Source organism: Pristis pectinata, chromosome 12 (genome assembly GCF_009764475.1).
Source record: "Pristis pectinata isolate sPriPec2 chromosome 12, sPriPec2.1.pri, whole genome shotgun sequence".
Classification (NCBI taxonomy): domain Eukaryota; kingdom Metazoa; phylum Chordata; class Chondrichthyes; order Rhinopristiformes; family Pristidae; genus Pristis; species Pristis pectinata.
In genome coordinates this window covers 13,442,416-13,469,753 of record NC_067416.1, presented here as the reverse complement: position 1 = coordinate 13,469,753, position 27,338 = coordinate 13,442,416, and the positions used below count along the sequence as shown (strand labels likewise).

Genomic DNA, 27,338 nt, shown 5'->3' with positions numbered 1-27,338 from the left:
ATGTAAACTTGTATCATTTTCTTTGAAATTCTCACTAATTATCAGGGAAGACAAGAAGAGAATTCCCCTAGTCATCATAAGTGAATATATTGTTATTGCTTCCCCATAGTTGGCTATTACTAGGAATATTATGAACTTATTCAAACAGTTGATTTCCAGTCTCAGTTACCCAGCAGAGGAAATCTTCTTGACGTACTTTTCACACTGTCACATCAAACATCCAAGGCAATTTTTTTCTAATTCTCCATTTGTTCAAACCTCAGAACTGTGCAACACTAGGTTTGCCTCTTGCATATTTTACTATTCATTTCAAAATTTGTCTTTAAATGGGTTTAGTAGTTGTTAAAGCTGAGCTGCACTGGCCTTTCAATTGATTAGATCAGTTTATTGTTATATATGCCAGGGTGCAACAAAATTCCTTTGTTCACAGTGTAAACAGTATACATTGTAAAAATAAATACAAATAACATAAAACAGCAGAATGATGCAAATATTATAGAGCAAAAAAATGACAATAGCAGAATAACTGAGAAAAGTAGAGCTGAGAGAATGAGAACGTGGCAGCAACCACTGGGAAGGGGATGTGAAAGAGGTGATTTGTTCAGGAGTCTGATCGCAGTGGGGAAGAAGCTGATCTTAAGTTTGGACGTCAGGGCTTTCAAGCTCCCATATCTTCTCCCAGAAGGTAGAAGTGAAGGGAATGGCCAGGGTGACAGGCATCCCTGATAATACTACCAGCTTACAAAGAGAAAAATGCCAATACTTGATGACCAAGTTTTAAATGTCTAGCAGTTAAACATAAATATTTAGTCAGTATTTGCATGAATTATGTTCAGAAAACAGCACATTTCTTGTACTCAAATAAAAGGAACTGTTTAAAAGTAAAGACTATTTTCAAAACTCAAGCTGTACAGATATTATTTGTGCACTTATTATTCTAGTTCGACCTCCAACAGGAAATGAGAACTGTTAATTCATATGGCAGCATTTTATCACTTTTCCAGTTATCAATACATGCTACTTGCAGTTTGTGATTTCATTACATTTGAGTGACATTAACACTGATAAGCTTTGTTTTGCTTTGCAGGCGTCGCTTTTGTTCCAGCAAGTGTCTCGTATCTAATTGGAACTAACATCTTTGGTGTCCTTGCACACAGAATGGGCAGGTAGGAAATTATCTTGTGAACCATTTATCAAGCATGGCTCTCAATATCTATGCAATGGATTTTAATGACTTCAATAATAAAAACAGATCAATAGATATTCAGTGGTTCAAGTCTTCAACTATATTTAATAAACTAGATGTCTGCTTGCTCAGGAAATGAACTCATATGGGCTTATTTTATGAAAGAAAATTTATAGGCTTAGCAGCCAGACGAAAACATTCCTCAGACAATAGCTATATTAAGGTAGTACAAGCTTCTCGAAAGTAAGCGATGAGCATTGTCTGCAAATCCTGCACTGACCAGTTCCAATTTCTTCCTCAGGTGGTTGTGTTCTCTCCTGGGAATGATAATCGTTGGAATAAGCATTGTTTGTGTAAGTTCAGCAATAATAATGGGATCACAAAATATCTTGAAGCTAAGTAGCCTGGTTTTAAGATATATTTCAATCATCCTATAATGAAATGTGATATTTTTCTGTCTCCTGAAATATATTAACGCTTTCAAATTGAACTAAGCTTCTCCAGTCAATTACAGATACGTTACGTGTTTATTTATGATAGTGGTTAATGATCTAAAAAATTGACAGCTAAGGCATAATTTTGTTGTTTTAACAGTAATAAATTTAATGTTGACTGTTTTATTTGTATTTCCCAATTTCTCATGATTTATACAACATAGAAGGAGGACACTTAGCCCATCGAGTCTATGTTGGCTCTTGGAGCAATCTTGTCTATACCATTCCCTCAATTATTTCTTTGTAACCTAGTCTCTCTTGTGCTCATCAACTCCATCTTAGGGGTAACTTTACCGCGTCTAACTAACCTAGCAATCAGTATGTCTTTTGGGATGTGGGAGGAAACCAGAGTAACTTGGGGAAACCCATGCGGTCACAGGATGAACATGCAAAACCCACATAGACAGATCAGAGGTCGGATCAAACCCGGATCGGTGGAGCTGTGAGGAACAGCATTATCTACTGAGCCACTGTGCTGCCCACTTGGAAGGAAAATATTTTCAATATAAATTGACTAGAATCCAATGAATATCCACATGTATTAAATATGAGCAATGATAATTTTTAGGACATTCATAAATACAGTATTTTCAACTCCAAAATTGCTATTGCCCTCATTAATGAACAAAAGTCTTGTGTTCAATAATCTTTCTTTGCTCATTATCTCAATACCATGTTTAATCCATTGCTGAGCAAAGAGATGTTGGTCAAAAACACCCATCTGCTAACATTTTAGGTGTTTATTGTTTTCCCATCAAAAGTTGAAAAGCAAAATACTAACAGTTGTTCAGGTTTTACATAGATTTGATCCTCACTGTTAGTAAAATATTAGAATTGCATTAAGGGCCTCAAAATAGCAAATGTTCAGGGTAATGCTAACCCATCTTCCATTCATAAATCAAAGAATGAATGTTTACAATTCTGAAATTGTTAGCTGAGTTGAAGCATTTTCAAAAGAAATTGGGAACTAAGAGAAAGTCATTCCTTAAGATAATTAATGCCTCTGTTTCATTAATAACAGGTGCCGTTTGCCAAAAATATTTATGGACTTATTGTACCAAACTTTGGAGTTGGTTTTGCCATAGGTGAGGAAAACGTTCTTTGCAAGACAATGACTTCTTAACTGAAGCGACATGTATGAAACTATCTTGTGAGTGAGGATATTGTCTAGTGTTAGTTCAGCCTCAATCATAATTAATTCAGCATAAATTAGATAAGAACTCTTGTACATTATGGTAGAACTGTACCTCAAGATAATGTACACATTGGGTTTAATATCCACATCAAACAAAATTAATAGTAAAGAGACAACAACTTAAGCATTATAGCTGGAAGAATCTTGCTAATTACCAGAATTGCACTAGAAAGTGTGGTTAATCTACAAAAACAGAATTGGCAAATTGAATAATGGCTTTTTTCCATTCACAAAAATGCTCATTTTGTACTATCAGCATATTAACATCACAGAGTATATTGTTGTCATAATGACATGAAACATTGACGAAAACAAAATCCTTTTTATGTTGGGGGGAAGAAAAATCATACATTTTCCATCTCATGATTCTGGATGAATGGATACCATGTTGCAAACAGGAGGGAAGGTGTCCCAAACCATTGCTTTATCTTGTCCCTATTACAACAGATTTACTGTTCAGTCTTGTTCTTCCCTAGGTCAGTGGAATGGTCAAATAAGAAAATTTAAACATTTGTGTTTAGGTAATTGTTATGAGTTGTGTCAAAATGCACAGCTTGTATTAACTGGACTTAATTCATAATAGCTTCAATCATTTACTTAAGTTTCAAAAGATTAATTGATATTTTAAGTTTTTCATCTTTATGCATCTGAATATTAACCACATTTGCAATGATAAATCATTGCTGTAAAATAACTTAAATTATGAGCAAATGCATGAAATATTCAGATGATCAGATAACAATTGATGAAGGGAAAACAGTTCAATCATAGAATCGCACAGCACAGAAATGGACCCTTTTGGCCCACCTCGTCCATGCCGACCATGGTGCTTATCTGCACTAATCCCACTTGCCCACACTAGGCCCATATCCCTCTATACCTTTCTTATCCAAGTACATGTCCAATGGCCTTTTAAAGCTTCAGTACATTAATGTCAATAAGGTAATATTTCAAATTCCTTTGCCTTTTTAAAGTATTAAAGGGTAACTTGCTCTTCCTGAATTGTCATTCCTAAATAAATGTTTTATTCCTTTTAGGAATGGTGGATTCCTCAATGATGCCGATTATGGGTTACTTGGTGGACCTGCGTCATGTCTCTGTATATGGAAGTGTTTATGCAATTGCAGATGTTGCATTTTGTATGGGATTTGCATTAGGTACGTTTACAACACATTGCTACAAATCAAAAGATTGCACATGTTAAAACTTGTCTGGAAGAACAATCTGCTGGAGGAACTCAATGGGTCAAGCAGCATCTGTGGGAGAAAAGGAATTATCAATGTTTTGGGTTGAAACACTGCATCTGGTTCTGATGCAGGGTTTCAAACTGAAATGTCGATATTTCCTTTCTTCCCACAGATGCTGCTCGACCCATTGAGTTCCTCCAGCAAATTGTTTGTTGCTCCAGATTTCAGCATTTGCCGTCTCTTGTGACTCCATTTGTAAGAATGCTTGCAGTCATTTCACATCTCCAGTGATATGCATCAGTCCCAATTTTTATTTTCAAAGAAAGGTACCCACAATGATTTAGCAGTCTTTAGTATATTGATTTCCTCTGCTTATGATTTTTATAGTACCTATGATAACCTTCTATCATAGGAAGAATCAAGCTGGGTGATCAGCCAATAAAACTAAAGGATTCTCACAGAAGTCAAAGCACCAAGTATAAAGCATGGATTTTAATTCACATTAATCACTTTAAAGAAAGCAAAATAACCATCGGGACATACATGGATAAAAGAATAAATATAGAACTGTAAACAAATTTTTAAAGATTATTCTTAAATCAGAATCAGGTTTATTATCATTGACATAGGTCGGGAAATTTGTTGTTTTGCAGCAGTACAGTGCAAGACAAAAAAATTACTAAGTATTTACTATAAAATTACTACTAAAATAAATAGTGCAAAAGAGGAATAATGAGGTAGTGTAGAAGGTTGCTGTAGGTTACAAGAGGACATTGATAGAATGCAGAGCTGGGCTGAGAAGTGGCAGATGGAGTTCAGCCTGGAAAGTGTGAAGTGATACACTTTGGAAGATCGAAATTGAAGGCAGAGTACAAGGGTAATGGCAGGACTCTTAGCAGTATGGAGGAACAGAGGGATCTTGGGGTCCACGTCCATAGATCCCTCAAGGTTGCCATGCAGGTCGATAAGGTTGTTAAGAAGGCATATGGTGTGTTGGCCTTCATTAGTCGGGGTATTGAGTCCGAGAGCCGTGAGGTGATGTTGCAGCTCTACAGAACTCTGGTCAGACCACACTTGGAGTATTGTGTTCAGTTCCGGTCGCCTCATTATAAGAAGGATGAGGAAGCTTTAGAGAGGGTGCAGTGGAGATTTACCAGGATGCTGCCTGGATTGGAGAGCATGTCTTATGAGGATAGGTTGAGTGAGCCAAGGCTTTTCTCTTTGGAGAGAAGGAGGATGAGAGGTGACTTGATAGAGGTGTACAAGATGATAAGAGGCATAGATTGAGTGGGCAGTCAGAGACTTTCTCCCAGGGCGAAAATGGCTAACATGAGGGGGCACAATTTTTAGGGTGATTGGAAGAAGGTATGGGGGGATGTCAGAGGTAAGATTTTTACACAGAGTGGTGGGTGAGTGGAACACACTGCCAGCAGAGGTGGTGGAGGCAGATACATTAGGGACTTAAGAGACTCTTAGCCCTCCATTTCACTATCATTCTTACCTATGTGGGAGGGAAGGGTTAGATAGATCTTAGAGCAGGATAAAATGTCAGCACAACATCGTGGGGTGAAGGGCCTGTACCTTGCTGTAATGTTCTATGTTCATGGACCATTCAGAAACCTGGTGGTGAAGAAGCTGTTCCTAAAACTTTGAGTGTGGGTCTTCAGGTTCCTCTGCTTTCTCCCCAATGGTAATAGCATGAAGAGGGTATGTCTTGGATGTTGAGGGTCCTTAATGATGGCTGCCACCTTCTTGAGGCACCATCTCTTGATGTCCTTGATGGGAGGGTTGCGCCTGTGATGGAGCTGGCTGAGTCTACAACCCTCTGCAACCTCTTTTGATCCTGTGCATTGGAGCCTCCATACCAGGTGGTGATGCAAGCAGCCAGAATGCTCTCCACCATACATCTGTAGAAATTTGCAGGAGTCTTTGGTGACATACCAAATCTCCTCAAACTCCTTACAAAGTAGAGAGAGCTGCTGGCATGCCTTCTTCATGATTGCATCAATGTGATGAAATCAATCTGAGAACTTGATTTAACACTTGTAAAAATTCACTTTGCAGGGCTTGAGGGGATGCTAGCGAAAACCACAGCTTAGTTAAAGATTAGGTTAATTATGATCAAACAAGTGCTTAACAGTTTTGACCTGAAACATCGACAATTCCTTCACCTCCCCCCTAACCGCTCACAGATGCTGCTCGACCCACTGAGTTCCTCCAGCAGACTGTTGCTCCAGATTCCAGCATCTGCAGTCTCATGTTTCCAATGCTTATGTTGCAGTGAATTGAAAGTTGAAGTTCACATCAAATCATGGAATTTGGTGGCAATGATGGGAACCTTTGGGTCCCCCTGTGTAACTGCCCAAGTGCAGATGCTAGAATCTGCTGTCAACTTAACAGCAGAATGATCAAAGAAGTGATTGACTGCAAATTCTGGCCACCATTAATTGAACACCAAAGGGCTTCTGATGAAAACAATTAACCGCCAGCATCTTCAAATATGAAATGTTCCAAATGCTAAGAGATTCAACACATGATGTTCAGTCGGTATAGAGAGTAACTAGCAAAACAAACAGCTATACATATATCAGTAAAATACAAGTCTCTGGTTACTATGGCTGTCATGTAATTTTGAGTTAAGTACCTGATTATTGCATTCTTTCCTGCCCATTGATGCTCAAGAAATGTATCACAGCTTTAGAAACAATAAGGAGATGTCCAATGAGGCTGATTGCTATCGAGGGATGACTCATTTCAGCAGAAAACTTAAGCCTGAATCTTCAATTGGGAAAGGAAATGAACAAGAGTGGAGTATGGAAGTTAATTCTGAGCGCTAATTGAATTTAAGCCTCATTTGTAAGAAATGATGATGTGGACATAATGCAGAGTGAATTCAGGACTGATGGTAGGAAAGACCCTGCAACATTGTCAGTCACCTCAGCTCCTGCCACTGCTTGAAATTACTTATGCTCCATTTTCATCCCCATCCGCTCGTGTGTCCAGATATGTCTGATGATACAAATTACCTGACCCAGGAAACTGCAGTGATAGCAGTCAGGCAGATTTAGCACCACTTGTGAACATTTCAGACATAACTAGCAGCAGATGACAGAAATAGGCCCCCATTTTACCCAGAAGTGGAGTAATTTTCTGCCTTTCATCTTTGCTTTTATTTTGGAAAGTGCAGCATTGAGCACACTTCAATTTGTTAGCAGCCCAAACATTGTTTTTAAAATGACGACCCTTGCTGCCAAAAAAAATGGCAAAAAGATTAATATTCCACCACCCACCTCCGTAATGTGAAAGAGTATAATGTGCAATTAGTCTCACTTTTGATTATAATAAATCTCTACATTACATGGTACAGACAACATACAGCTCTGCCATACATAGGGAATGGTTTCTGTCAAACTGAGGAGAGTATCTTTTTAACTAACAATTCAAAGTGTTATAAAAGCTGACACATCTAATTTTGTTTTAGTCATTAAAAAATACATTTTAAGTCATATTCATACTTCCTAAGGGACAAACTCTCTTATTTCATTCAATTATATCTGCACTGCCATCACGGAAATTCTGTCAAAGCTGCCAAATGCCGTTGCAGGATGACTCCTACCAATTTATGTGTCACAGAAGAGGGATTTCTACACAAAATGTCCATTGTTAGGGCAACCTGTGAGAGACAACTTTTGAAAATTGATGTATCAGAGATGGGGCAAAGGCCAGAAGAGTCTGGCATGAATAACAGTGTACTGTGGGCAGGTGTAAGCACAAGTGTCAGCTTTTACAATGCAACTGGCACCAGGTTACAGTTTGATAAATAGTTAGTACAATTGTTCCTCCCCTGTTTCTTTGTGGAGGAGCTTCATTTTCCAACAAGGCAGCAATAACTTTCCCAAAAAGTCAATGTCTACTTTAAAGCACTAATTAATAAACCACAATCAGTCAATAATGGAACATCATGAAATTTCCCCTCAATAATATTTAAAATCACACAAGCAATCGGCATTTATGGTAAACAAAAACTGACCAAGTGTGTGTGCAAAACATCACAGATAATAAAACAGGTGTACAGTTATCAATCTTGGCCTCAGTGTTGAGGCCAGAAGATCAAATAGCATCAACTGCTCCACAGGAAGGAAAAGGTAATAATTACTGAGAAAATGCCTGCTGCTGTTTGCTATCTCCTTGTGGCCTGGAAATAAGAGAACCCTGACTGAAAACCACCTTTGTGTAAATTCCTCGTTCACAGCAAATGAGCTTCCATTACATAAATTAAAACCAACCAAGTTTTACATGATCACCAAACTGTATTCACAATGTCAGCAGCCAACTTATTCATGTGATTTAAAACTCTGAATACAGGACTGCAACCCTTGAGTAAGATAAGTGTTATCAAGCTTGTGTAGTAAGGAATAGACCATGACTGAGTTTAGGTTGGACCCAGTTTTAGCAGGAAGATGACTGCCCATGTTTAGCTTCTGAGATTTATGTGGTCATATAAGGTCTTCATGCTACACAAGGATAATAGTTAAACAGCATGATTTTCCACATCTTTGCATCTCCGAACACTTGGTTAACAATGATGGGGGAAATATTATCTTAATGTACATATGAAGATATGAATTAGGAGGAGTGGCCCATTCAGCCTCTCAAGACTGCTCCACATTTAATAAAATCATAGCTGATTTGATTGTAATCTTTACACTGCATTCCAATCCACCTACATTAACTTTCACCCTTCTGTATCCATGCACCTCTGCCTTACAAATACCCAAAGACTCTGCTTTTATAGCCCCTTAAGGAAGAGACACCTAAAGACTCATAGCCCTCTTTGAAACAGGATTTCATGTCCTCTGTCCTAAACAAGTGATCATTTACTTTGACTCCTGGTTCTAAAGTCTACCACAAAAGGAAACATCCTCTCCACATCTCAACTGTCAAGACCCCTCTCCCTCAATCAGGTCTCCTCTTAGTTTTTTAAACTTTAGTTAATAGAAGCCTAGCCTGTCCAACATTTCCTCATGGAACACAGTGCTCATTCCAGATATTAGCCTAGTAAACATTCTTTGACTTGCTTCTAATGTATTGGCATCCTTCCTTCAATCAACCAATACTATACACCTGTACTTCTCATGTGGTCTCACCAATGTTCTTTATAACTGAAGCATACTTTTGTATTCAGTTCCCCAAGCAATACACAATAACATTCTGTTAGCTTTACCAATTACTTGCTTAACCTGCACACTACTCTTTTGTGAATTCATTCACTAGAACATCCAGATCACTCTGCATCTCAGAGTCCTGCAATCTCTCACCTTTTGGGTAATATATTTCAGATTGTCTCACATTCTACTCCATTTACTAGCTTCCTTATGTCCTCTTCACAACTTGCTTCCTTCCTCAGACTTTCCTAATTAGATAGTTTACCAACCATTATTTTATATTCAGCAACATAGATACAAATGGCATTTAGCTGTTGTTATTGGAACCAAGAATTTGCATATTTTAGAACTATTGACCATTTAGGATTCTGATCTTAACCCTGCCTTTTCTGGATTGATATTAACTGAATTTTGTGAATTTTTGTACTTATCAAGGTGATGGACATCAGTTTTGGGGAAATGAACACCATTTCTATAAAAACAATACTATGTAGATCTTGTGAATGGTAGGGTGAATATATCAGAAAGTGCACTTTAATTGTTCTGTTTGTTATTTAAAATGTTAATTGTTTCCAGTCCATGGGAATTCTTTAATGTAGTTGGCTGCTTAGCCAGCCTGATATCATCAGGTCTGCTGGAAGCCGGGAAGCCCACTGAACAGATAGCAGGAGGCATTGGGGTGAAAGGGAACTGGATGTCAGTTCATCATTCTGGCCAAAACTTGTGCAGGTTTGATTCTAGCAGACACTTCATTCAATTTATTTACCAGATTTTTAACAAACTTTTACTCCAACAGGAAGGCTCTGGGCACCCATAGTTAACATAGATTAAAAAAAAGATGGTGATTACAGAAAGTAATTAACTGGGTCTGTTCACCAACAAAAGTCAATTTGACATCTTTATATTTATAGAAAAAATGTATTTTGAAAGGTGTCGGAGATACAATATGCATTGATTGCATCATTGTGTTTAATCAAATACTTAAAAATACGAAAGCATTTTTTTTATGTTTGATACAAACTGAAAGGAGGAACAATGGAAACACGAAAGACTGGAAATGCTGGAATCTGGAGCAACAAACAATTTGCTGGAAGAACTCAGCGGGGCGAGCAACATCTGTTGGAGGAAAGGAATTGTCCTGATGCAGGGTTTCAACCCGAAATGTCAACAGTTCCTTTCCTCCTGCAGATGCTGCTCGACCCACTGAGTTCTTCCAGTAGATTATTTGTTTGTTGCTGAGAGGAGGAATAATTTGGTTGATATCCAATTACATCTGTAAGATATTAACAGAGCTTCCACAAGTGAAAGACAGGCAGTTTCTAACTTAGTTCTCCTGACTGTTTCCATAACTTGAATAGGCAAAGTAAAAATCAATACAACCGCTAACAAAACTGTTCTTGAATTTCTGACGAGCTGGTCATTGGAGCTATATTTGAAAGTTGGGAAACTGCTTAAGTAGGGAACGGATTTCAAGGCAGATATGGTTGAATGATTATGGTTTCTGACCCACCCCTCCCCCAAACTGATTGAAGCTTGAAATTCACTTCTTCTTTTATAACATTAAGGAGGATTCGGCCCACAAAATGATAAATGATACATGCGTCCCCCATTAAATGAAGAATTATTTGACTCTGATATCATCACTATAATTTAATGGAGGAAGGCAAAAAATTAGAAATTGGTATTTAGTGATTATTTTTTTGTCATAACTGAGAATTCACATTGTATTTAATAATTTTCTCCATAACAATAATTGTAGCATTATGGCAATATTTAGCATTTTTCATAGATGTTAGGATGGGTGAACAAAAGATTAATTAAACAAGCATGATACCAATTTGTTGTATCCATTATACAAGACTTGCTAATTTATATCTTCTTGACAGCTCTGTGCTAATGTACTTGTGTCAGACACTTAATTTTAAACCAGCATCAAAATTTACTAGAAGTTAATAATGTTAGTTTCCAGAATATCATCTGATTCTTAATAGACAATTTGCCTCCAATGATATTGCTTATGCTGTGTTTTCTCTTATTTTTGGTTTTCTCCAGGCCCTTCAAGTGGCGGAGCCATTGCTAAAACAATAGGATTTCCTTGGTTGATGGCAATTATTGGAACCATTGACATACTATATGCTCCACTCTGCTTTTTTCTTCGAAGCCCTCCTGCCAAGGAAGAAAAGATGGTAAGGGAAAACAAATAATTCACCAGTAGTTACCTCTGTTTGCTAAAATTCTACACACAGTAATACTTGAATTTATTGTATTTTAGGCTATTTTGATGAATCAAAATTGCCCAGTTAAAACCAAAATGTACACAACTCAAGACCACTTTCAGAAAGCCCCTGTGATTGATGATAATGATGAAGAGTCTAGGAGTGATGAATGATTGGAGCCATGCCATTTTCTTTATATTACTTTAATGTGTATTATAGTGTTTTGTGCATTGTCCTTTTAAATTATTGTCTTAATATAGTTTAATTATTCTACCATTAAGGCATACCAAAGTTGTAACCTTATTTCTCCAGTATTAAAACGATTTAGAAATGCAACATAGAGTTTGGGCTGGGGAGTAAAAAAAAAGGTGATTGAATAAAAATGATAACCAGCAGCCTTAGCAAATTGTGATATTTATGTATTTAAATTTGCTTGTCAGAACTAATAGTTTTTTGAAACATTTAATTTTAGATATTATACTATATTTTATAATCTTGCATTTATTAACGAAGATAACCTTTTTGTCTACACAGTTTTTCCCAGTACTAGTGTTCATTGTTCTAAATGTTTGCTTGGAAAAAAGCAGATTTATGTTTATAGGTCCCTGTGTTAGATGCCAACAGGCTACTGCAGTTTTATTGATCAGTTTTGGCGATTCTATGTCAAAATAAGAAGTTAACAGCTACACAATGCCTACAAATTGCTTTTTTCTTTATTTGAACTCGCAAAATAAAGTTCACCAATTAGGTGATAAGTCAATTTTTAAAAAAGGTATTCTTTCTGCAAAGTAGTTTACAGCTTTCTCGGCATCTATTGAAGTGTTTGGGTTATCTTCCCTCTCCTATAAGAAAGATATCCAAGTTTCTTGCGCTGATAAAATTTGCATAAAATGATTCAATAATAAACTGTGATAAGGGTACTCAGAGAAAACTGAAATTTGAAAACTCTTTACTTATTTGAAAGCGAGCGCAGCCACTTTTTCTATAAACTAAACATGTATATATTGTGGACTACATTTCTGTCTGTAACAAAACATGTATGTGCCTTCATTAAATTTAATATATTTACATGCAATAGATACGTTAGACACCTTTACTGCATTAATTTTCTACACAGACTGTTCCTGGTAATAATTAAGCTGCAAACACTTTGACGCATAAGTGTATTCAGAACCCATGATTTAAACTACAATGGATGATCTAATTCTGTCAACACCATTCATGAATACGTAAAAGTAGACATTGATAAATGACACATATTGCACCATGATAAATCACAAAGTTTATGGTAAAGACAACATATCTTGTGCATGCAAATATAATCACTGTCCACAGACGGTTTGGACAGTTGGTCGCTTTGTACGCTGTAACAGATGGGCAAATATAAAGATGTACAGAACATCTTCCATTGATCAGTAAGTGGGCTTGTTAATGTGCAGTCAGATGTGTGTCTGTGTACATGTGTGGATGTGTATACTTTTGCTTCTTGGACAAATATCAATAATAAAGGTATCCTGAGTAAAATGGCACTGTCTTCTTAATTTAGCTGTTATTTTGCATTAGATAAACCCTTGAAATTTTAAGGGATTTCATTCCATAAATGTTTTAAGGGAAAACATTCCATAAACCTTTACTTCATGTTTTCTTACCACACACACCAGAGTTTAGGTGCTAAATGAGCCAGAAAAAAAACAGCTGGCATATCAAAGCTGTCCTATGTCCCCATGTTGCAGTTATTGATCATGACCCTCAGTGCTCCCACTCAACAGCAATTACTTAATCTCTTGGAAGACGTTAAAAATCAATTGGAGGGGGGTAAAAAAAAGCATAGACTTAGTTCAAGAAGAATAAATTCTTTGAAGTTACCATCTGGCCTGCAAATACCTATAAAAATGAGGTCCAGGAGACCTTAGTAAGCACAAAGCACATCTCCTGATGGTTTTGGTACACACCCATATTAACCTCATACAGGAAATTATCCAACTCTCTTTGGTACTATTCAATGCATTATGCAGCAGCATAGCTCATTCAGGTTCTGAAATAAATCCATAAGGCAGCAGCTGAGGAATGCTTGATGTATTTATCTAAAATTCCTCCCCACCTTTTCAGCAAAACCTTCTAGTAATTTATTTTAAACAGATTAAGGTTTCACTAAAACAGTAGATCAGGGAATTAAATGTTTGCCTTCTACTTCAAGATTGACCTGCTGAGTTCTTGTTTGTTGCTTACAATGACTAGTCTGGGCTTCATTCACAGATTGGGTGATGGTGCTTCAATTCTCTCTAGAGAAGAGAACACTTTGCCTACTTATTGTCAGCAATAATTTTTTGGAATTTGCATGAGTTGTCAATGGAGGACTGGGTCAAGCCAACTCTCTCATGGTTGGATAGCCTGTTGACATCTGCCAATGTTGTAGAATAGCCAGTTTGGATGAGATACCAGAGAGCTGCTTCTACCCATCCAATTAGTCATTACAACCCTACAGCACAGAAACAGGCCCTTTGGTTCATCTAGTCCATGCCGGCCTGGTTCTCTGCCTAGTCCCATCGACCTGCAGCCGGACCACAGCCCTCCATACCTCTCTCATTCATGTAACTATCCAAACTTCTCTTAATTTTACAATTGAACTCACATCCACTTCCGCTGGCAGCTCGTTCCACACTCGCACCACCTCTGAGCGAAGTAGTTCCCCCTGATTCCCCTTAAATATTTCACCTTTCATTCTAAACCTATGACTTCTAGCCTCACCCAAACGGAGGGGAAAAAGCCTGCATGCATTCACCCTATCTATACCCATCATAATTTTGTATACTTCTATTAGATCTCCCCTCATTCTCCAGGGAATAAGGTCTTAACCTATTCAACCTATCCCTGTTTCTCAGGTCCTCAAGCCCCAGCCTCCAGTGGCAAGCCTTGGCTGCATGACTGCTGGGACTGGGGTAGCTTGATTGGGGAGTGCCCTTGGGTGAGTTGGTGGCATTTGGGGACTCTCCTTGCCCTGGGAGAGAACATACAGTTAGAATGGCTTAAGAGTGGGGAAGACTGGGTTGTGGTTGAAGAGAGAGTGCAGAAGGTTGGAGAGTGAAGTCCAAAGGGAACGGGGGGGGGGGGGGGGGGGGGGGGGGTGAAAGAAGGCAGCAAAAGAAAGGAGTGGTGGAGGGAAAAGGACCCAAGAAGATGGGAGCAAAGCCAGAGTGTGCTGAGAGGAAGGGAGTGTGAAAGGATAGGGTTGTAAAGTACTAGGCCATGGTGTGGGGAGGAATGAGATATGGGGTTGAGTGAAGATGAAGGAGCAGAGGAAAGGGTGAGTGGTGGGAGTGAACCAAGAAATGAAGGCTGAGAGGGAGAGGTTGAGGGAAGGGAGAGGAATGGACTAACGGTGGGGCCCAGAGGAAGGAGAGAGGAGATTGGTCATTGGAGCGGAGGGAGAGAAGCCAAGAAGATGTGGGCAAGAGCACGAGTGTGTGTAATCTGTGTATAATGTGTGTGTGTAAAATCTGTGTGTGTGTGTGTGTGTGCGCGCACGCGCGTGTAAACTTTGAGAATGGTCTCCAACAGTCTTGGACCTCCTTGTTATTGGACCAAGACTCCATGTATCAGCCACCTCACATCAAAAGGAATTGTGTACAAGCAATATCCACTCTTTTAAACTGGTGCTGAAGTCAGTCACCTTTGGCTGAACCCAAGAGTGTATAACACATCAACATGTTCCAAGGTACAGATAGGCACAAGAAAAGACATTGGTTTAAAAAAATACATACCTACACCATGCAAAGAAAGCGAGGCATTATGATCCAAACTGAGATACTAAAAAATCTAATTTCAGCTGCAGCTTTTGGCATATTGGATCAATTGTTTGATAGGTGAAAAATAACATGTAAGCTGCTGAAATAAATTTATTAATAAAGGAAAACAAGACTCGTGCAGCTAGTCAGATTTTGATGATGATCAAAAGTTGAGTTTTTAATTGAATGCTGATGTATGTGAATGAATATTCAAGGAAAATCAGGTACGTTTCTCTTTGCATGTGACAGCCAACCAGAGCAAATTATGAGTCATAACTGAAAATTATCAGTACTTTGCTATTTGTGAGGTCCTTTATATTTAGAACAAAGCTTGCATTCATATAACAACTTCCATGTCACTTTCCCAAGAGCTTTACATGCAATGAAAAACATTTGAAATTGCAGTTGCAATATAAAAATAGTGCCAGCACACATGAAACTTACAAACAGCAATGTGACAGAGACCCATTAATCATTTTTTATGTAAAAGTGTTGATTGGGGGATAAATACAAGAAAGAACACTGGAGATAATACATGAAGTTATGTATGGGATATTCCATTACCATCTGGGTAGATGTGCCCTAGGTTTACAGGCTTAATTGAAAGATGACACCTCCAATAGTGGAGCACTACTAAATACTATGCTAATGTTTCAGCAGAGGTTGTGTGCTCAAGTCTTTGGAACTTGAAACATAACCTCAGGCTCAGAGTGCTACCAAATGAGCCACCAATGTCTTTTTTCAAGATTTCTTGTTGAAAGTGCATCTATCTACTAAAAATTGGCCTTCTTTGAACAAATATGTTTTCTCCTAATTATGTGACCTTGTTATCAAAATAATTTAAATGAAAGATTAGTCCTACAAAAGAATTTTCCTAGTCAAAGTTCACAGTTACGAAATCATCATCGTCTTAGAACGATGAGTGAAAATATTTCAGAAGGCTCGCATTTGTGCAGCAGTCAATAAATCTGTCCAAATGTCACTACCTTTCCAATGGGAGTGATACTGCAGGTGCAATGCATTTGCTTTTCAACGAAGTATCTAGGTTCAAATCCAGGTCAGACTGATAGGAATGATGGCTTTTTCCAGATGGCATGAAATAAATCTGGGGAGGTTTCAAGCTAATTCACAAGACTGAGTCTAATTTGTCAATTCTTTCCGAAGGCCACCGAAAGCTGTGGAAAAATGCCAGACTAGTATAGTTACTCTTCTGAGATTGGGATTGATGCACATTATTGGTACAGAAAGGAAGGCTTTATTTTATTTTTCACTACAGAATCTTGTCCTCTTAACGAAAAGTACTCTTTTCCCTGGCATCTTTTTTTATTCTTACTCTGGAGGAGGCCATTCAGCCTGTCTGGTCCATGCCATCTCCCAGCAGTGCAATCTCATTAGTCCTATTCCCTCTCTCCTCATTTCCCCATAGTCTTGAAATGTATTCTCTCTTGTGTGCTCATTAACTCTATTGATCCCATTTTGTCACCCACCTACACTACGAATAGCACCTGGGATGAGGCTAGAGAGGATGAGGCTGTTCTTCACACAGCAGAGAGAGGGACAAAGGGTGATTGGATGAAGAGGGATAAACTGTTTGTACTGGTGGGTGGGTAATGAAAGAACACAGATTTAGGACTAACGTCAAAAGAGCCATGCTGGAGATAAAGGGAAATCCATTTCCACAGTACGTCATTGATCCAGAATTTGAAGTCAACAGAGGCTTATTCCAGACTTCTCTAAAATAGACAATCCTCTCAATTCCAGAAACCACCTGGAGGATTCCTTGGAGGCAAGGCCCTACCCTGTGAAGGCCCATGGTACTAGTGGGCCAGCCAGAACAAATGTCTTTTGCCCAGAATCGGAAAATAATTTGACAGCCAGCTAAGCTGAACATGAATGAGTATCTTTAGCCGAGTGCAGTGCTTCAGAATTGTAGATACAGGGCTTTCTGGTCAAATTTATAAAAGTTACGTGCAATTAAATAAGGTTACAAAAAACCCCAACAATTTTGCAGTATTATATTTATTGGGGGCAGTGTTAAAGTTCTAGACACCCAACTCTCCATTCTACCGAGGTGGTGGTTGGAATGGGGTAGGAGCAGGGTGAATGAGATGGGAGTTGGGGAGGGGCAGGGGTTTACTGAGGAGCACCAAGGTCTGCTTATCAAACAAAATCAAATTGAAAATCTCTCAAATCAACTAGCATTATTTTCTCAGCTTTCACCAACAGCTTTCAATTACTGTACTTAAGTAAATGTTCCTACTTGGTAAGTTGAATTATGTCACATTCTATCAAAATTTAAACCTCCCACTGTTCTGCAGAGAAAACAAGCCAGATGCTTCACTATGTAACACGTACATAAATATTAATTAAATAGCCATGTCATGGTAATATACAATACAGTTTCATTAAAGATGAGGATGTCAGTGCATTTTTTGCACTCTTTGCACAAGCATTTCAGAGGTCCAGAGTAATCATCTTTTAAATTACAAATATTCAGAAGGAAATAAAACATAAACCCAGCTTTACTTTCAATAAATACAAAAGCTCACCACACAGTTTGCTATATCGACACACATTTGGCAAAGAAACATCTATGTAACGAACAGAGAAGAACATAAAAGGATTAGAGGTTTTGACATGATTCTAATTCTGAAACCTGGTCCCAAAAGAGACTTTGCATCCACCTCCCCAGTATACTGTGGACTCAGCCACGTATCATGACACCAATGATTTACTTAAGTATGAAAAAAAGAACTTCAGTGGGTAGGGAAAATCCTAAACTGATCTGGCTGTTGTTTATTGACACCATAATCACATTAAAGTCAAATTCACAAGACAGAATAACGATTGCATTATAGCACAGAAGCAAAAATAAGTCAACAAAATAGTAAATTTGTTTTACTACAATTATGAGGAAAATGATTAAAGTCATGAAATCGATTCAGTTTCATCAATAGTTTGCTCATTTGATTCTTCAGTAAGTGGTTGCACATCTGTCTGACTGCCAATGTCAATTTCGTCTGCTGTTAGGGATAAGATGTCATCTGTAAGCTTTGTGACCTTCTTTGCCGGCTGTTCAGAAGAAGGTGCAAAGTCGCTAAATTCTAAATCATCAATTCCTGCCTTGTAGTGGATTGTGAGCAGCGTAAGGGCTTGTAGTCGTTCAATTGACTTTGACATGGCAGCAGACAGATGATATTTCTTTTTAGGATCTGTGCAGTCTTTCTCTTCTTTTTGCAGAGCATAATTCTGTTCCAGTTCCAGTTCTATTTCATTCTGCAGCTTTTCTGACATCAAGTACAATTTTTGAAATCGTTCATCGGCTGGTAATCCTCGATACAGGTCTCGGCCAATCTCCTTTACTGCAATTAATACGCTGTCGTCGAGACCTCCATCCTTCTTCACTGATAACTTGCCACCTGTGGAAGAAGCTATCCGTTTGGAAGGACTACTGGCACTGTATGTCTCGGTATCACTGCTTTCATTGTCTGACGTGTTTGGAGTCTGCTTGGGTGACGGTTCCACCAAATCAACTCCAGGATCCGCCAGACGAGCTCTTGGTCCTGGCCTCAGGTTCAGCAAGCGTGAACTGGTATTAATGATGTGCCGTGTTAACCCAGTGGACCTGTTGAAGGACGACTTTGCTTCCAAATCAACTCTCCTTTCTGTAGTAATAGGAAAAAGTGCTTCTGCCAGACATTTATCCTGACACTTTTTATGGCATACATAAGCACATTTCATGCACTGAGAAGCAGCTTTGGTCCAGACTTTCTTTTTACAGTAATCACACCAGGTTGGATTCTGAAACTGGGTATCTTGGAAATTGTGCTTATTGTCCATACACAATTGATTAGTTTCCTCCTTAATGGCAACAGGAATTTCCTCCTGTGAGTTATCTTCCTTTTCCTTTTCTATTTGAACACTAGAGCTTTCTGTCTCACCCTCTTTTAGATAGGTAAAATTTAGTGTAATGTCACCGTAGCATAGTTTCTCATTGAATCCCTTATGAGTGCTTAGATTTCGTAATGCAGTCCTACTGACGACAGCTTTTGGTTCAGGGGCATTGAGCCTGAAGGTTGCCTGAAACTCCATTGATGCAGTACAAAGACATTCCATGGCTATCTCTTCTAGTTTAATGCTTGCATGACCTAAACAAATAAGTTCACCTGCTTTAAAAGGTTCTTTGCACCACACTGCGACATTGATGTATCTGTGGCGTCCTTCAACGTCAAACACGCACGTTGCCTTGTTCCACTTCCCAGATCTCCTGCGGTACAGTATTTCTGATGACTCCCAGATTTGGTTGCCTTCTGCTCCATCACGTATGCTACAGGTAGCTTCTGGGAATTTCTCCTTGGAATCTTGTTTACTAGCTGTTGACTTGGTCAGAGATGCATCATCCATCTGATCTAGATTTTTGCCTACACTTTTTTCTACACTTTTGTCTGCACTATTGGTGGATGCCATTGATTTGTCAGGTTTTTCGGTAGCTATGTCTCCAGATTCAGGCAGGCTCTGAGCTTCAGAAGGAGCTGAAATTAGCTTTATCTGTGGCCTTGGGGGCACCGGAGGTTTATATGTGGATCCTACTGGTGTCTTACTTGGCTGCTGTGCTCCATCAGGGATGTCTAAACACTTTGGCTGGGCAAACCTAACTGCATCTTTTTGCTGTGATTTCAGGGGAATCTGGTAATTGCCCAAATTTAATTTGCGATTCAGAATGGGTGATATAGTTCCTAGTGGCTTGGTAGCAAGTGTAGCCACTGAACGCTTTGGACTTTGATTAGTTGGTGCAAAGTCCTCCTTTATGATTGTGGGCGGCGGTTTGATTTCAGGACATACTAATTCTTCAAATTCAGCATCCAAGTCTTTACCATCGACATTGTCTAAAATAACATCATCATCAAATGCCTGTTGACCATACTGTGGACCAAAGCTAGTGTCTTCAAGCTGGCCATAGTTCTCCTGGAGGGAGCCACATTGTTGATTCTGATGTCCACCTACAGGTCTCTCGTAATACACCAATACCTTGTCACCAGCTTGCTTGATGAGCTTCAAAACGTGTACAGACGATGTCACCTTGGTTCCTGTGGATAAATTAAACAGATATTAGGAAGAAAAGTTAAAAAAAATATATTTTGCATTACAGGTGACCCCCTGCGTTACAGTTGTTTGGGTTACAGAAATTCACTCTTCCAGAATTCACAAATCACTGCCAAAATTTTGAGGTACAGAATAAAATTTGCTCTCACGTAATTTGTGTTAAAAAAAAGTAAAGAAATGTATCTTTTTCTCAACTCGCGTTTTTTGACACGATGACAAGGCTTCACATTTGGAAAAAAAAATTGCAAAGCGCCCTGTTTTCTAGGAACGCAATCTCACTCCCTTGTAATACAGGGGCCATCTGTATTGTCATTTTTTTTAAAACCATGTGCCCGAAGTAATATGTACAAGGTATTTACATTGTGCTACTTCAGCTATATTTGTGATTTTATTCATCCCTTTTTTACCATGAACTCCAAGTGCATTTTTCTCCACACCATAAACTTTCTTTCTCCATCCCTGCTGAGAAGTTTTTTTTTAAATTTTTTTTTTACAATGAGTCATGGACACTGTACAAGTGGAGGTAAACGCTTCTGAACATTTACACGCCGAAGTTTTAATTCCTAACTTCACTTGCCAAACACCTTTATGACAAGAGAAAACAATTCTTAAAGGGAAATGCACTTAAAGGGACTCAACTGGTATGGTTAAAAGAAATACCTTGAGTGAGAATGGCATTGCCTCCTGAAGCAATGTAGGAAGGAGGGGTAGCAATAAATTAACTCTGGGATAAGGGGTGAGTAGAAAGTATACACTGGGATGTTCTAAGAACAGTTACTTACTCAATTTAGGAAAATACATCCAAAATACAACCGATAACCTCAGAGATTCAGCTCTCTAAACCACGTCACGTGCAGCACAATTTCTGAAATCAATGAGTTCTGAAGACAGTTCCCTTGCACCACAATCATCGGTGAATGGAAAAGCTCAAATGACACTACAGTCCAAATTTTTGTACAAGATTAATATCATTATTTTAAAAACATGCACTATTTCCCATTCATCACTCTACAGATGTTCTACGCCATATTACATTGTAATGCACATAGAAAAAACATAGGAAAATCAAACTCTAGAGCACTATGTCTGACTGTGACTGTGGCTTCTGGTGACTTGGTAGTGAAAGATCTTTGCACTGTTCTAGGAAAAGGTAACATCCTACCAGAATCTTGCCAACATCAAAATCTCAACAAAACCAAAGTAGATTATCTGGTCATCATCATATTTAAAAAAAAAGTGATACTTTTTACTTCAAAATAAGTTTTATTCATAAAAAAAATCTAAAATACATAAATACACAATGTCCAAGTCAACAGTTTCCCAACAAGTAATATTATTCTATTACTTAACATTGAGTTTGTAAATGAATGATAACTGATGATGCATTCAAGTAAATAGATCATGGAACTTTAACCCAAATTTTAATTAATCTGTGTGTAATGGCAGAACTATGGTCCTCCCCCATAAAACCCCTACACTTTTCATTAAAACAAATTTACTTGTTTACAATGTTTACAACAATTTTAGATGAAAATACAATCCTCACTGACCAGGATGCACTCAAACTATGCCTCTAGTGAGCCAGCAGACGGGGTGTGCTCCCGCTCCATGGACATCCAGGCACAAACAAATCTTCAGAAGAGGGACAGGAATTGGCTTGGACTGATTCCTTGTGGCCCACTGCCTGGAACCATTCTACTATTTGAGGGACAATGAGGTGCGCAAACTGGCTGGTTGCGAAAGGGATTATTTATTGGCTGAAACATCCTGAGGACACAATGAATGGAGTTCCTCGTTTCTTTTGGTCAAATAGAAGCAACAACAATCCAAACAATAAATAAAACTTTAAAAAAAAAACTAGACAGCTAGACATTTTAGTTTTAAAGCAAAATGTACAAGGAGTATAATGCCTTCTGTATGGTGAAATGTGCTTATTTTCTGATTTCACTCCAGTTACACTACTGTAGTGACTTGCTCCAGTAGAATGTCAATCACCACAGTACAATATCATCAGCAGACAAATAACCTTACTTTTCAGTTCTAATCAGTTTAATCAAAAAGTTCTGAACTTGAACCCTCTCCCTCCAGGAAATTCAGAATGATGTCAAATAACAAATAAAAGTAGAACTGTTTTGTATTTAATTTCACATGGACTGGCTTTAATTGTCCTAATTTCAATTGACAGTCCTATAAAAATTAAAAAACATATCAGGGCTGTAAAACTGTTGGGATTCCCATTCACCTTAGTGATTTGGAGATGTATGGACATTCTGTCTAATGTTTTCACTGATAATGAAAATCAGCAATTTGTCCTGGCTTGTTTTGCTTCTTTATATTGCTCTTCAAAATTGAAATAATTTTCCTCCAATCACCTTTTTTATGGCATGTTTGGATACACAACAACACTGAGCTCAGATTTTCCAGAACAAAGTATATCCAATCATAGCCAGTGTCCAATAATGCACGGGTGCTATAATAGAACATCTGTTAGATGAATCAATATGAAATTCCTCAGCAAATTGTAGGTCAACAGACTGTACAAGATCAAAGCTCTGTCATGTTAATACAAGTGTGCATAAATATTAAGCTACTAAAAAAGTAATATCCAGGAAGAGCCAAATGAAACAGAAATTGATAGCAGTTCCTCAGAAGTTAAAAGGCTGTGTGACCTCCAATTGACCAATGCCCCGTTAATTGCAATTAACTCCAAGAATATAACAAAATACATCTTACGGCATTAAAGATATGAATTTTAGCTCCAGGCAGCCACATTATGCTCAGCCTCACTGTACTTGTCATACAGTCATAGTCAGAGTAATACAGCATGGAAACAGTACCTTTGGACCAACTCATCAATGCCAACCGTGGTGCCCACCTATTTGCCTGCATTTGGCCCACATCCCTCTAAACCCCTCCTATTCATGCACTTATCCAGTTGTCTTTTACACGATGTTATTGTACCTGCCTCAACCACTTTCTCTGGCAGCTCATTCCACTTTCTCTGCATGAAGAAGTTGCCCCTCACATCCCATTTAAATCTTTCACCTCTCATCTTTAAGTTCTCCTTCCCTGGGGGAAAAAAAGACTATGAGCCTTCACTCTATCTATGGCCATCATGATTTTATACACCTCTATAAGGTCACCCCTCAATCTCCCACATTCCAAGGAATAAAGTTTTAGTCTGTCCACCCTCTCCCTACAACTCAGGCCCTTGAGTTCTGGCAGCATCCTCATAAATCTTCTCTGCACTCTTTCCAGTTTAACAATGTCTTTTCTATAACAGGGCGACCAAAACTGTACACGATGCTCCAAGTGTGGTCTCACCAACGTCTTGTACAACTGCAACATAACGTCCCAATTCCTATACTCAATGTCCTGTCTCCCTGTGACGCTGCTTTCAGCAAAGTATATACTTGTACTCCAAGGTCCCTCCGTTCCACAACAGTCCCCAGGGCCTCACCAACCTAAGAGTCACATTAATGACACTATTTGTGAAAATCTGCCACTTACATGGTATCTTTAATGTCCTTTTAGAAAGTGCAGTGCATCAATTCTGTAAAGTAAGAAATGCGGCAGCCAATTTGCACACAGTACGCTCTGACATATACTAGTGATAATGACCAGGTAATTTATTTTAGCAATGTTTATCAAGAGATAAATACATTAAATAAAGACCTTGTTCAAAACAGTGCAATAAGATCACTTACACCCAACTGAAAGAGCAGATGGGACCTTGATTTAAAACACTGATCAAAAGATGACACCACTGAAATTATATGGGAATGGATATTACAGATGTTGTTAGAAATGCATTGTTTCTTGACCATGACCTGACAGGAAAATCATAGGAATTTCAATTAGCAAACTGGTGAAGTCTTCTACTTTTCTTTCCAGATCTAGAACATTCAAGGTGGTATTTTGTTCAGAAGTCTTTGATTATATCTTCTGTTTGCAAATCTATCAAACATTTTAAACAGGAGCAAAAAACAAGTTGCTGGAGAAACTCAGTGGGTCAGGCAGTATCTGTGGAAGCAAAGGGAAGGTTAAGTTTTGGGTTGAAACTCTGCTCCAGCTCCCAGCATCTGCAGTCACTTTCGTCTCCATTTTAACCAGGACTGCATTTAAAGAGCATTGGAACAATGCCTTGTGATGTAAGTTAGTTATCTTAGAGATGATGAGTGATTAAAAAAAAGGCTCATTCTCTGATCAATAGAATGACAGCTGGCCAGGAATTTGTACATGTTTTGATATACATATGTTAATGGATATATAGATCTTTTTCTATCCTATTCAATTTTTCAGGTGACATTAAAGTAGGAGGCTCAGCATGGTGAGGAAATGGAAGTAAGATGTTATTAAAACTACATATTAAATGACTGGCAAAACTAAAGCAGAGAGAATTCAATGCGAGGAGCTATTATACCATCACTTTGCATTTGAGAAGGTTTAACTGAAATATTTTCTAAATTGCTGGAAGGTAGGGGTGCAGAGTTTTAATGTCATTGTACAGAGACAACTAAAAATATGTACAGGCTCAACATGTAATCAAAAAGTTTAATGGCACCTTGGCCTTTACTTCAAAGGAATTAAAATTTAAATATGTGGAAAAGGTGCGTTCATCCAAAAACTAAGCACTGCAGAAGCTGTAAATCTAAAGTAAAACGGCAAGTCCTGGAAATACTCAGTTACTGTGGAGAAAGAAATACAGTTTTCACCAGAATTGGGAAAAGTTAGAAGTTTTAGATGCAGAGGAAAAAGTGGGAGCAAGGAGAGAACAAAGTGGAAAATCTCTGATGATTTGAAAGATGGGAGAGTTAAATCAGGTTGCTTTAATTAATCCAAGCCTTGGACAATCCCACTTAAAGGACTGCCTTCAGCTTTGGATGCTAAACTTCACAGAAATAAAGCAGCAAAAATTCACCAAAATAATTTCAAGACTAAAGGTTAAATTATGAAGGCAAGTATTCATCTGGGTTTAGATGGTTGAGGGATGATATAATCCAGGTATTTAATGTTGGTAAGGGCTTCAATAGCACATATACAGAAAAACTTCCATCATCTTGGATGATACACAGGAGAACATTCTATATAAACTGGCATCAAGATCAGCACAACATCGTGGGCCAAATGGCCTGTCCAATGCTGTACTGTTCTATGTTCTATCTGGAGGAGAATTCAGAACAAGAGCGATTAATCTTAAAATTGCACTGAGACCAATAGGAGTGAAAATGGGCAGCACTTCATGCAAGTGGGAGTGGAAATCAGGAGCTTTGTCTTCTGAAAGACTGGACCTCAAATCAATGGTGAAATTGATAGATATTTGTCAGCAAGTAATGTAGAATAAGAGAGGTAACTGGTGTTGAGGGAAAGTTCCCTGGAAGGACTGTATATCCTTTCCCTGCACCTTAGTTTTGTATTAAAATCTTCATCTTTGGGCACTTTACAAATCTAACATTTTATATTATACTGTATATAATATTATACTGTATATAATATTATAAATAAAATATAAGATGAAAAATATTAGGATGCTGGAGGAACTCAGCAGGTCAGACAGCATCCGTGGAGAAAAACAGGCGGTCAACGTCTTAGGTCAGGACCCTTCTCCGGGATTAAAGATAGGAAAAGGGGAAGCCCAATGTATAGGAGGGAAAAGCAGAGCACTGATAGGTGGACATTCTTCACTACTTCCACCATCTCCAATGGGACTCCATTACCAAGCACATCTTCCCCTCCCACCCCTTTCTGCCTTTTCAGGGACTGCTCTCTCTGCGACTTCCTAGGTCACTCCTCCATCCCCACCCATCCTGCTCCACACCCTGGGGACTTTCGACTGCCCCCGCCATATGTGCAACACCTACCCCTACACCCCCTCCATTCAGGGACCCAAACAGTCCTTTCAGGTGAGCCAGAGATTCGCCTGCACCTCCCTTAATATCATCTACTGCATTCAGTGCTCCAAGTGTGGCCTCCTCTATATTGGTGAGGCAAAACGCAGACTAGGTGACCATTTCATAGAACGTCTGCGCTCCGCCCGTAACTGCGATCTGCATTTCCCCGTTGCCAGTCACTGTAACTCCTCCTCCCACTCCACCACAGATATGTCAATCCTCAGCCTCCTCCACTGCCAGGAGAAGTCCAAGCGCAAACTGGAGGAACAGCACCTCATTTTCCGTCTTGGAACCTCGTAGCCTAACAGCAAGAACATTGAATTCTCCCACTTTAAGTAATCCCCACACACCCCCCAACCATGCCTCTTCTTTTCTTCCCTTTCCTAGCCTATTAGGTATTATAGAGCTAAGAGTTATAATAAAGGGCTCATAGTACAACTCCAGAGATACACAGTATATAAACTATACAATAACAAAAAAAGTCTGAATTTGTTGCAGCACCTATGCCATACTAAGTCTCTGTAGGGAATGATTCTCTCCACCATAGGGGATATTAGAAGTAATAGTCATGGAAGAACAATAAGTTATACTGGTTGCCATTTAATGTAAAGGCAAGGTCTTACAATCCATTTGCTCCTGTCAGCTACTGTCCATTGAAATCATATCCTGTTCACTTCTTCCATACTTGTCAATGCTTTCAAACAATCAAAACTACCCTAAGAACGAAGTTACTCTTGGTGTTTCAGCCATTCATGTTGTGATGCATTTATCTGTAAGCTTTTACACTCTTAACACTTCCTGAGCAAATGAAACTGTTCCATGTCTGTGACAGTCATGAGCTATTGTCATAGATGCAGCACATACGTTCTCCTTCAAAGAATCAATAATTTATTTAGTACCCAGAATACAGGCTCATTTACAAATCAAATTATCAGCCTGAGTTCTCATTCAGATAGACTCCAATTGCTATTTTAAATTTTGCTTCCATTTTAACATCAGTTATTGGATAGAATATATCAGGTATAGACAGAAGGTATATTGTGTTTCTGTTTAGGGATGAAAAAACATATCCCTCACTCTTGCTATCTTGTGCCTGAGTAAGAATCCTCACTATCA

The 27,338-nt window shown here is 38.5% G+C and overlaps 2 protein-coding genes across 2 annotated transcripts in view; one reads left to right on the top strand and one right to left on the bottom strand.

Annotated features, from left to right (window-relative positions):
- Positions 1-12,031, top strand: part of slc18a2 (solute carrier family 18 member 2) — a 51,174-nt gene extending 39,143 nt beyond the window's left edge. Inside the window, exons 11-16 of the mRNA XM_052027463.1 lie at positions 1,088-1,166; positions 1,488-1,539; positions 2,702-2,765; positions 3,913-4,032; positions 11,280-11,413; positions 11,500-12,031. Of these exons, the coding sequence (XP_051883423.1) occupies positions 1,088-1,166; positions 1,488-1,539; positions 2,702-2,765; positions 3,913-4,032; positions 11,280-11,413; positions 11,500-11,616 (566 nt within the window). The 3' untranslated portion in view covers positions 11,617-12,031. The remainder of the gene's footprint in view (positions 1-1,087; positions 1,167-1,487; positions 1,540-2,701; positions 2,766-3,912; positions 4,033-11,279; positions 11,414-11,499) is intronic.
- Positions 12,032-15,414: 3,383 nt separating this feature from the next.
- pdzd8 (PDZ domain containing 8) overlaps positions 15,415-27,338 on the bottom strand; it is a 144,260-nt gene continuing 132,336 nt past the window's right edge. Inside the window, exon 5 of the mRNA XM_052027433.1 lies at positions 15,415-20,315. Within this exon, the coding sequence (XP_051883393.1) occupies positions 18,157-20,315 (2,159 nt within the window). The 3' untranslated portion in view covers positions 15,415-18,156. The remainder of the gene's footprint in view (positions 20,316-27,338) is intronic.